The sequence below is a fragment of the Gymnodraco acuticeps genome, unplaced genomic scaffold (genome assembly GCF_902827175.1).
Source record: "Gymnodraco acuticeps unplaced genomic scaffold, fGymAcu1.1, whole genome shotgun sequence".
Lineage (NCBI taxonomy): Eukaryota > Metazoa > Chordata > Actinopteri > Perciformes > Bathydraconidae > Gymnodraco > Gymnodraco acuticeps.
In genome coordinates this window covers 551,918-564,646 of record NW_022992090.1, presented here as the reverse complement: position 1 = coordinate 564,646, position 12,729 = coordinate 551,918, and the positions used below count along the sequence as shown (strand labels likewise).

General features: G+C 41.1%; 1 protein-coding gene across 1 annotated transcript in view; it reads right to left on the bottom strand.

Moving 5' to 3' along the window:
• The window catches only part of cobl (cordon-bleu WH2 repeat protein), a 57,021-nt gene extending 47,218 nt beyond the window's left edge, over positions 1-9,803 (bottom strand). Inside the window, 2 exon segments of the mRNA XM_034202704.1 lie at positions 9,322-9,448; positions 9,697-9,803. Coding sequence (XP_034058595.1) covers positions 9,322-9,350 — 29 coding nt within the window. The 5' untranslated portion in view covers positions 9,351-9,448; positions 9,697-9,803.
• Between the last annotated feature and the right edge of the window lie 2,926 nt (positions 9,804-12,729).

Genomic DNA, 12,729 nt, shown 5'->3' with positions numbered 1-12,729 from the left:
CCGGGATTTGAACCAGCTGCGCGGAGGACATCGCCGCATTTGGGCCGCCGGCTCTATCCACTGGGCTATCTATTGCTTGAAATATTTAACTGTTTTTATATTACTGATAATTGTCTTTTTGTTCACAACTTCTCCACATTTCGAAGTGTTTCCCGAGCCAGAACGATCTATCTTTCGTGCTGGCTTGCTCTATAATGATCCAATAACAACAACAACTCAACAGCAACAACGCAAACTACGACAACAACCCACACATTGCGCATTGTTTAGAGCGGTCATAAAGTGTTGAAGCACTCAAGTTTGAAACTGTTTCAACCTGTCACCTGTCAGAATCGAGACGAGGCAGTGCATTGAATCACGTGAATGGACCGTGAACCAGTCAAGTGATTCATTCAGGAAATGAAGCAGTTGCTGCTTCGGACGTCACATGTCACGTGATTTGAAGCAGTTGCTGCTTCGGACGTCATATGTCACGTGATTTGAAGCAAGCTTCGAAGCACTGCTTCTATGGAATAGGAAGTCCAGGGTTGAAGCTCCGTTCGAAGCTTCAGTGTCAAACTGCCATCACTAGAGAGCTCTGTATGTTCACTTGTAGCCTTGAAATAAAGGTATTTTCTGTTTAATCTGCATTTGGGTCCTGCCTGCTTCCCTCAACCCTTACAAGTAGTGATGGTGAGATGAAGCCTTAGGAAGCTTTGAAGCTTTCCAGCCAATTGGTTCGCAAAAGGGTTAATCTCATGAGGCTTCATCATGGGCTTAATTTGAACACAAACCCCTTGTTGGTCAAAGTGTGTACAACAGGCAGATTGGACATCTCAACAGTGTGCTCTTTCTCATACCGAGTTCCCAATGAGTAAAGCCTTAGAATAACTCTAAACAACCAACATTAAATCATATTTTCATGTTAACAATATTGTTTTTATTCCAGTTGAATGATTGTGATTGAAAAGCCTAAGGAATACAACCAAAGAATACATTTATTAACTACATTATCTCATTTAGCTGTAGCTTTTATAAACAACAAAAAAGACGTATTGTTCAGTCGTTGAACCAGGGACCCTGCGGTCATGAGTCAACTGCTTTCCAGCTGAGACACAGCACACACGCTGAATCTCCCTGACAACACTGGACCATATTTATTCCTGTATTTATTCATGTTTTTATTCCTACATTTATTTATGCTTGTATCTATTTATACTTATGACATGTTCCGACCACTATATAAGTGAGGGTCTGAGCTCTCTTAATTCCATCGTGTCACCGGGCCCGGGTACAGGAGGGGTAATATGGTTCTTATTATATATCCATGGCATGGGTATTATGAGTGTTGTGGTTCAACGGTTCAACCGATCTGAATGGCTTTCTGAAGCAGTCACGTGGTATCGACAGGCAGCGAGGCTTCGTTTGTCATCGATGACGTCACTGGCCCAAAACGATACAAGCCTCGATACATGCTTCACAAAAAGCTTCGGGGATTACTCGACACACGCTCCGAAGCCTCAGCGCAATACGTAACATCACTACTTACAAGAGTATCTATAAGTGTAATGTTTATAGACTGTTATACCTTTACAGGCAGACATAGGCCTATAGGCAGCCGACATCCTACTGCTGTCTGTCTGTTAGCCTCTTTAAATATTAGTCGGAGTGTGTATACGTCTGTGTGTCTAACTGCAGTAAGAGTGAGTGTGTGTACTTAAGGCTGCCTCCTCCCTGACCCTACTATTACTGTGCTGACTGATCAAGGCACAGTTGCAGAGTCTGGGTGTGTGAGCATCAATAAAGAGATGGAAAAGGTGTCTGATGGTTCCAGGACGTAGGCAAAAATGAAATCCCCTTCAAATGACAGGTTTGGCAAGATCACAGCGAATAGCGTCGGACTGCATTTAAAATGCAAATCCATCAACGTCACACTCAGATTACTGTTGTTATTTGACAAGTCAAATGACATAACACTGCTCAGACACACAGGAGACTACCTAGAGGGTTTGCTTTGAGAGGAAGTAACTGTAAGTGACAGACAGTTATTTATAATCCCATACTGTGTTGATTCCAGCCATGGAAACAAGGCCTAAATGTTCCCACTCTGGTAGGCTATACTAATAATGGAATATCTTAGTGTATGGTCTGAACTGTGCTCTGTCAGCAAAACCACCACCAAAATAAATTCCATTTACAAGTGGCCTACTTTTTTGTCAAGCAATATTTTTCTGTTATACCCATTTTCTGCAATCGTTCCCTCGCACCTTAACTCATGCAAATATAAGTTGCTTATTGTGTTTGTAATCTTTTCATCACTTTCATAAGGATCCAGTTACAATTTGGGGGGAAATGGTCAGTCTTTCAGTGATACCTACAGTATAATGTACTGTAAACAACACAATCTGCTGCAGATGGGAGTCGATTGAACGATGATTTATAGCAGCAGACAGAGACTCATCGAGTCAGTAAGTCAGGCGGAGAGACAGCCAGACAGCCAGACGTGTCCCCATTCAGAGACGGGGCTTCTATCTGATGAGTCTGTTGTTGAGTTTCAGACAATAGGAGTAGTAAAACAAAGAGCCACTATCCTCTAATGAAGACAACCAACTTGAAACAGTGCAGATTATTTTTGGCACATCACAAACTGACCTAGTTTTACTATGACAAGTTTTGTGCATTTTAAGTAAATAAAAACAAATCAATATGTACTTTAAAAATGTTTTACAGAGGTCCGTCCCAGAGATTAGAACAAGGCAACAAATATGTTTAAATAAACTGCCCTTTTCCCCTGGAATAATTTAAGGATAGAAGGACTTTATATCAATTTTGTCCCAGAAACGTTTTAAAAAGTGTACTGGTCTCATGCATTATGACACTTTTTTGTATTGCATATTAACAAAATATTGTGCTTATTTCTTGTGCCTTATAGTCCTAAATAAAGGTAGTAATTTAAAAGAATATAACTTGGAAACTCAAGAGAATACAAATAAACTATTTTAGGAAATACTGCAAACAATGTCCTTTAAAAAATTGTTTAGCTTGTTTTTACATTGCTTAATTATTATATAAAGATATATAAATGTGAATATAGAAAATGGCCTCAGTTAATAATCATTCTAACCTAGAATATAATCTGAGTGATGTGCATCAGTAGAAACAACAACAAAGTAAGCATGTTTTATCCCTGAGTGCCACTTTGTGACCCCACCCACACTCTTACATGGAGGCACACTTGTCTGTGTGCACACTTGAGTTTTAACCTCTCGGTGTGCATTGGACACATTGTGAATGATACACATCCCGGACCCTGAGCCACTCTCTCTGTCCTGCTACATAGCCAGCATGCCCCCTTGGGTGTCATGGTGTCCCCATGGCAACCTATATTTACACCACTTGACTGCGCAGAAGAGGGCAGACCTCAGTTTAGTAGCAGCTGTCGATTTTGGATGCATACACACAGTGACACGGAGAGAGGAGGAGAAAGGAGCAGGGGCACAGAAAGCAGGGGAAAGACTTTCTGTTTTAGAAGTGAGTATTGGAGACATAAGAGGTTTTTTAAGGGTTTGTTTACAGTTGCTATAGGCCTACAAGTAATTTAGCATATGCCTTGATGCGTATTACCACCCAACTGCAATGCCAAGTGAACTTACTCAATGATAATGACTACAGAGGAGGTCCACCATAACATCCATGCCAGGTGAGAGCTCAGCACAATGTGTTCAACAGGAGTGCAGAATCAGCAACTGTAACATAACAACCCCAGGGAGATTAAAAACAACACCGCACCTCAGGTGCTAAATTAATTTGTACTCCTCGGGATCAATTAGGTTGCTTACAGTCCTTCCAGTTATTTAAAGGGTTTGAGTTCAGGATGTATTCCCAATGTTCTCAGCCAGAATGAGGCCCCGTCCACACGGAGACGATATCAGTTGAATCCGTTAACGTTCTCTATCGTATAGACGTTTGTCCACACGAGGCCGACACGGAAACGTGGATTCGGAGCCCAAATCCGATACCCTTTGATAACGGCTCCCAAAGTGGGTAGGTCTGAGGACGAAACGCTTGCGGCTCCGTGTGTACTGTACGCCCTATACGATCATGTCCTGAATTGATGACGCCATAGCCCCGCCTCTCCCCACCTCTGCTGCTCACCCCCGCGTCATTGCTGATGCGTTTCACCAACAACAACAACAACAACAACAACAACAATGGCGGATCACAGGGTTGCGTTCGTGCTCCAGACGCTACTGACCATGATACAGATTTTAGTGCAAAATCTACAGCTCCTCTACCACAACCATCAGCAACAATAATAATATAATAATATAATAATAATAATAATAATCGTCATCGGTCTCATTCGCAGCTTTTGGTGTATTTTGTGGCGGAAGTACAGCGCCACTTACAGGCCCGGTATATGTACTACACCGTCTCCAGCGGGTCGAGCGGTCTCGTGTGGACGGACACGTTTCTTGAGCCGATTCTGTGTGGATGGAAGACTTTTTTGATATCGAATTCGGTTTGTTTTCGTCTCCGTTTCGTCTCCGTGTGGACGGGGCCTGAGTCAGTAACTTGTGAGCCCTAAGTATCTGTTTCACACCTACTTAAAAGAGAGAAATCCACTTAGTGTAACAGCACCACACCCAACTTCCTCCTCCAGTCCTCCTGTCCTCTTGTGACCAGTGACACAGAGGCACGCAGTGACAGATTAACACGAGACATGTTCCCAGACAATAATCCTTCTCCAAAAATAGGAGCAGGAAGCCTTTTTCTCTCTTTTGTCAAGGAAGCTTTAAAAAAATCCCTTTGAAGACCTTATTTGATCAAATATGACTGACACTTCTGTAGACTTTTTTGAATTGTATTTGTCATTACTTTCTTAACATCCTAGTTGTTTCCATTCAGACTATTTCATTACCACCTTTATTCATGGAGGTAGATTTGAAGTGCCTTAAATAAAATACAAAACCATGTTTTCTTAATGCTCTTTACACTAAATGTAAAAATCCAGCCACTCTACACTTTAAATCAGCTCAATGTTGATTGAGAATCTCAGTCAGAAGAACAGAAGAGAAAAGGGAAGGAGGGATAACGAAGGTTGGTAAGAGGGAATCTCAGGTGGCAAAAAGCCCCATAGGCCGAAGGTCAACAAGAAAGGGAATATAAAAGGGTAGATTGGTAGAGTCTAACATGAGGAGAAAGGAAGGAGAGATGGAATGTAGAAACATAACAGCAGGAAATGATAATTAGTCCGTTCTCTATTCCCTAAGCAACTTGTTCAATTAGATCGAGCTCTGGCTGGAGAAACAAGAAGAACATTGTTATTGTTGCTCTACGGGTGATGCTCATGGGCACCCAAGGATCCTTTGATTTGAAAAACATACAACACAAATAAGTGGGAACCTTTAATAAAAAATGTGTCAGGTCTTCCGCACCCAATCCAGACATTTAAGGGGTTTTTTTTAATGGCAAAAGCTCTTTTACCATCCATCCAATCATCGAAACACATATTTCTTAGCATTCATCGATGCCCTTTTAAATGAAAGCCAACACATAATAACAGCCATGTTTCCATAGCTTCTGTCAACTTGACACCTGTAGCTGATTACCGTGACACAAAGTGGTTGTCAATAAAGAAGATAGCAGAGGTGTTCAAAAGCTTCAAAAACCATCACAACTTGTGCGACAGAAAGAGCACTCCGCCACCTCAGCGTTATCAGGCAATACCTCTGCTATGGCCTTCAGATGGTGTGAGAGGAATCCGTCCAATCTGAGCACACACACATGCGATCCGTCTGTCTTCCGCTCTTGACAAACCCACATACCACAGTGACTAACATATGACTGCAGGCTTCCAGAAATAAATCTGAGCAGCCCATAGCAGCTGCAAAATAATAGTACAGACTGATACACTGTACCTAGATACTTGAGATCGAGGCACACTTTGTAGTTAAGGTATGACCTATACAGCTTCTTTCACTAAAGAGAGAGGCAGAATACAGGTTGGTAAATGTAGTGGGGCCTCAGGAGCAGAACAATCTATTAATACAGCCGGATTAGATGTCTAAAATGTGTCTGATGTATCATGGCACGGCTTTGGAGTAAATACAGTCAGAGAGCTGGTACTACTTTAATGTGTGGAGCCCAATGACCTAGTAATTATCCCTAGTGTTCATTAACCACACTAGATGTTGCTGAAATTGGTTATGACACATTACTTAAAGATGAGGAAGTTCTCATAAAATGTGAATGATGGAAACATTTAATTAACTACTTAAGGAATAACTCATACATGGGCGAATGCAAAAGTATTAACAGGCAGTCTTGTGCTATGTTTCTTTCTTATGAAACACTTAAAATGAGCAAAGGTTCAAATGTATACTTTTCATCTAAGAGTACTTTGCTCAGGCTTCTCCCGTACAGAACATGCTTTTGGAAGCATTGCATCCACTCCCCTTCCATTTAAAACGGGAAGGCCCAGCCTGTGAAGTGAATGCAGACGTTACCAGATGCAAACTGAACTGCTGCCAACAATGTATAGCCTCCAATACTCCTTCTGTGCCTATATCAGCTTTCACAGGAGTTAAATTTAACCCATCATAAAAATAACCCAACATTTCCAGATGTGACCACATTCACTGAAACATTTTCCTCTTTTCGGGAAAATCAATACAGTACAGCTTTCAAGAAAAAGAGAAAAAAAGGAGAGGGAGATCCCTGAGTCAGCACGGCTGAGCTCGTGGCCGACCGCAGGAACCTTAACTTCTAAATTGAGTTTTGTGAAAGATAGGGTGTGGAGCTAGTGCCCCATAATTTGAGACCTCAGCAGGAAAAGACACAGCACTAAGGGATTCCATTATCGCACAATGTCTCTCCCTGAGACTATTTTAAGACACACAGTATGGACTGACAGACACACATGGCATATATGCAAAGGGTGAGACTGACATCTTAGTCTAGTGGGCACAGCTTTAAATTGATGAGCATTTACACTGCAGCTAGCAACTGGTGTTGATATCCCTCTATGTGCAGTGCTCATGAGTGCACACAGGCTAACAGGACCGTTGGTAGCCAATACTTATCTCTGTGTGTGTGCTCAGGATAAACAGACAGTTATATGTAATCCCATACTGTATTTATCTGGAGTATCTGCCAGCCCGCTCTTCCTGTGGTTGAGTTTTAAAACTAAACAGATGCATTTAACGTCAAATGTCTGACCTACCATCAGCGAGGCAGATGGCAACAGCCAAGTTGGGGCTTTTGTATTCTATGAACGATTTGATGAATTATGTAGAAAAAAGAAACGCACCTAGCCTGCGTATCGACAAATGACAAAAAATGTGTTTGTCTACGTCAGGGTCTGGGTGGTTGATCATAGGGACTGAACCATGTGACCAAAATAAACTCACAAGGCTTTGATGCGCACACATGATTGTCACTGACTTCATGCATCTTTTATTACCTGTGTTTCATTAGGGCTGGGCTATGCTGTAAAGTAGTTACTAGTGATGACGAAAGAGAAATCACAACACAAAGGGAGTCATCATGGTAATTTATGTGGGCAGAAATGTCACACACTGACCGGCATCTCTGGTCCACTGCCAGCTGACTGTGAAACCAGAGGACTTTGTAATTTGGCCAAGAAGCTCTTGAGTGTCTGAAGCACTGTATTTAAGAGTATCTGGTTAAAGGGACCTTTACTTGAAAAATCAGGGGAGAAGTAGAGCGAACCTCAATTCAAAACAAAGACAGTATTACAGCATACTTGTGTTGCTAAGAACACACATGTATTATCTGCGCTACACTTCTGTTGAGCCTTAACTACATACAGTACAGTCTAGATACATTTATTAAAAGGGTCCAGAAGAGCTCAAGCATGATAGATAGAAAAGGTAGAGTCGTCTTAAGGCCCATCACAATCAAATATTATTTACTTATGATACGTCACATACGCATGCCTTTAAGCAATTTTGTTTTACTCTGTATTGGTCATTGTGTTAACCATAATACTTTGTGTTACCATAATTATTTACTTTTTATGTTGTGTGGTTTTATCCATTTATTTTTTATTTCATTGTTTTTTCCCAATCTAATTTAAATGTCTGCATGATCTTAAGAATTAAAAGCGAATTCCTCATTGAAAGAGCGCTCTTTTTATGCCATTATATTATGTAATATCAGTGGTACAAAATTGTCTTAAAATGACAAGAATATTGTTTGTCGCAATTATTTATGGAACAGTATATCATCCAACAAAAATAAGTTATCGTGACAGGCCTAATGACAGCAGGACACAAGAAAACGACATATATATACAATAATAACAATGCTGACATCACGTTTGTCTGACATCTCATCAAATAAGAAGCCCCAATGTACCCTATCAGTGAGTACCTCATGAACTAACTCATATGCATTGTAATAACACATGACAAAGTAGGCCATGGAAGGCTGTAATGGGTCCTTTTTGACCATTCTATCAAGACAAAATGACCAGACGAGTCAGAGTTAAACTGTATGGACATTATTCTTAACGGTAGCATACTGTGGAATCAAATGTAATGTAGAGTCAATGATGATTAAAGGTTGATCTGTTGATGTGATCAGGTGACATATCTCCTAAAATGTCACACATGTGATGAACAGATAGGATGAATGGAAAAAGCATCACTACTGTACCATGTTGTCTTAACAGCTGATGAACATACCAGAGACAACAGATCATGAGCACATTGTGGACAGCACCTGCAGATGTTGCTGTTATTTTTCCAACATATGAAGGCCATGCCTGTCTACCATCCACTCAAAACCAACTGTACTGTTACTCTATGCTCTGCTCCAGAGCTGTATATTCATTGTGTGTGTTTGTGAGTGTTTGTTTGTGTGTGTTTGAGGGAGAGACAGAAGGCAAATGGAGAGCAGGTTAGCCTGGCTGCTGGAACACTCTCTGTGTTGTCAGTACTGATATACAATATAGACCACACATGCTTTTCAAGTGTTGACAAATGAAGTTACGGTTATTAATAACTGTTACTCACAATTATAGTCGTAAACGTTTCCTAAAAATATTTTGATAATACATGTTATAGGCTATGTGTAGTGTCACGAGAAACTTCACACTAAGAACCGCAAACAAGAGATATTGTGTGTGGACTGTGATGATCTGCACACATAATGCAGAGTAGACAAATGTTCCGTTAAATGTGCGCATCGTTTTGTAGCAGTCAAACCCAGGCTAGATTAACTAAACAGTTCATTTTGAGTTACACAAACCATCGGAGGGATAATATTGAACTTGAATTCATTTGATTATTTTGTACTTATTATTTAAGTACTTACCCTAAAGGAGGTTTTGAGGAGTCAGTCATTGCAGTGATTTCCAACTTCAGATGATAGCGGTGCTCGAGCTGGGATCCAAAAATCCGCAGTTGTCGTTAAACTCGGTAGATTTCCATTATGCCACCACCTGCGAGTTAGCACATATAACTTTAATTTGCTTGCTGGACTCCGTTTTCTTACCGTTTTAAAATATACAAAAATAATAGTTTTTGGCAAAAACACAACAATTGATATGTTCTATTACAAGTCCAACGAGTGACAGTGCGCAGAGATGACAGTCCTGCCTGACCTGAAGCAGAAAGACCGCAAAGTGTCTGTGAAAGCTACTTACGACCTAATTATCGATACATATTGACTATATTAAGTCCAACTTACTATTTTCAATACAGCCTCATTATCAGAGACTGAGTTACATCCACTTGATATAATCTTCGCAGTCCCTCTGGTTGATTTACCCTCGAGCATTGTCATGACAATTGCGTTCATACATTCAACTTCCGGTCTTTTTTTTCCAAAATAAGAGTTCATATAACACGATTAAATCGAAGAGTAATGTATTCATATTTCAATGTTTACTCTTTTTGTTGATTATACACGTATACCAACTACTAAAGCATACCTTATTGGATGATGGGCACACACACTTGGATTTTGAATATAGGGTAGGCTACGTATGGCCAACAGAGGAGTTACTTACAGCCAGAGACATTATTACTATTCAGTTTTTTATTTTGAATCAATGTATCTGATATGCTTTCATGTGTTTATCCATAACGTGCGAGCGCAAAGCATGAAGCTAGGCTGTCTGACCACCTGAGAGAGTCCACTTTTATTTTGAAAGCAATGCCACATGGTTTCCTGTCTATTGCAGCTGTGCTTTTCTAACTTGATGACGCTCCCTCAAGCCCGCCTTCGTCAGCAGATCTCACATCAATCATCCTCCTTGGGAATTCACTGAGGCTGAGCGCCAGCTGAAAAGCCACAACACCAATGAGATGTACACAAACTAAATGTGGCTTCACAGTGAAAGATATAGAGATAGACATATAAGTAAGAGACATTGATGTTATTGTTATAGTGTTATTATTAATATCGAGGTGGTTGTTGTTGTACGTTGGGTTTGCATATATACATAATATTTAGTGCGAATGCTGTTTACAGCATTCCACTATAGTAATTCAAATCTTTATTCTTCCCCTTAAACTTATTTCAGCCAATACTGTGGCTCTCCATAACTTCAGCTTATTTTCAACTACAGAAACCATTCAAATATTAAACTATTCAGCCTGTTCAGGAATCGATGGGAAACCTTCAACTTTTTCAAAATATTTCATACTTTTTGAAATATTCAGCTTTTTAAACTCTTTTTTTAACATTGAAGTCAATGGGAAGAGCCTTCAAATCAGCCAATACTATAGCTCTCCATAACTTCAGCTTACTTTCAACTACAGAAACCATTCAAATATTAAACTATTCAGCCTTTTCAGCAATTGATAAGAAACTTTCCACTTTTTCAAAATATTTCATACCTTTTGAAATATTCAGCTTTTTAAACTATTTTTGTAACATTGAAGTCAATGGGAGATGCCTTCAAATCCACTTTTCCTACACTTTGCGCCAAATGCATCTCCTTCCACATAATTTCAGCCAGACACTTCATTCCAACTTTCAAATGATCACAATACCTTCAGCTATAAAACTTGTATAAAAGAATTTTGATATATTTTCAACTTTTTGAGATATTGAATTTAGTTTGGAGCTTGGTAGAGAGGCCTTTTTAAGATTTTTACATTAGAGTGGATGGAGCAGCTCATTAACTCTAGAGTGCTTTGATCTCAAAACAGGGTGCAGGACAGCTCAAAATTCTCCCCCAAAAATGTTTTAAACTTGCCATACTTCCCAAACCCTACACTCCTCAGACATATTTTTTCATGGAAAACGTAGGAAAACCTCTCCTAGTTTGAAAAATAAATTAAAAATATTAAAGAAAATGCCTCTTGAGGGCATTAAGTGACAAAAACGTTCAACATTCCTCCATTGAAGCCCATTGTAATTTCAGGCAGATATTTCCTCATGGTAGCAGCCGCACACCTTTAGTTAAACTGCCAAAAAGGCCACATTATTAACCCAAAACTACACAAAAATTACACTTCAGATACTCAACTTCCTTGACATGCTTCACGTTTTGAAATTTCACAGATATCTGTTACGGTTCTTCCACAAAACGTTCACATGTAAGAGGTTCATCTCTCATTCAGAACAATGGAAACCTATAGGTTACTTACGTAACCCCAGTTCTCAGAGTAACATGAAGTGAGATGTCTCACTATGGGATGCGCCTCATCGCGGAGCAAACAGAAGCATCAATCTCATTACGCCAATCCTGATTGGCTGGTGATCTTGACGTCAGTGTCAGGGAATTCACCCCCTATAAGTAGCTTGCGCCACGACGCATGCGTCATTCAAAATAAGCACCTCTTCTCGCTTCACCATAGCAAGGAGGGCCGTCTGGTGAGACATCTCACTTCATGTTACTCTGAGAACTGGGGTTACGTAAGTAACCTATAGTTCTCATTCATAACACTCCGTTCGATGTCTCACTATGGGAAATTGTAGCTCCCGTATTGTCAGACGAGCTTATCTCGAAAATCACCAAACCAACCAGAACTTAACAGGTAGAGCTCTGACTCAACCAGGTGCCCAGCACTGCTTGAGTCACACTGGGAGCAGAACGTCCAGCTTGTTAAGAGGCGGACAAAAGTGAGCGACGAGGACCAGCTCGCCGCTGCACCAATGTCTTGGATGGGAGACATCCTGGACAGAGCCCAGGATGCAGCCAGACCCTGAGTCGAAAGAGCTCGCGGACCCGAGGGTGCCTGCGAACTCTGACTCGTATGAGCCCCAAAGCAATTGCTTCCACAAACCAGTGGGAGAGCCATTGCTTAGTAACAGGCTTGCCCTTATAAGGGTTAGCCCAGGACACAAGGGGTTGGTCATTATGACGAAGCACCCTTGATCTGTCCCTGTACGTGCGTAAAGCACGGGCTGGACATGGCAAATCCGGCCGCTGTTCCCCGGAGGAATACAGTGGCGGGGAGGATGCCTCAATGTCAAATGTGGTACCTGAACCAACCGCCTTAAGATAAAGGTATGGTTGGGCTTCAACCACACTCTGTTTGCCCTGGGGCGAACTGAGTGCATGAAGACTGTACAGATAGCGCATGAGTGCCACTGGCTCGCTTGGCAGCTGCCAGGGTCAGCTTCATGTCACACTGTATTCAGATTGTACCACTCACGGGCCAGGCCCATAGAGCCAAGAGCTCTGGGTGTGGGTGAAAGATTGCCCCCCCCGCTTGGGACAGTATGTCCATGCGTAGTGGGAGCTGCCATGGCTGCCCGCACAGCAGC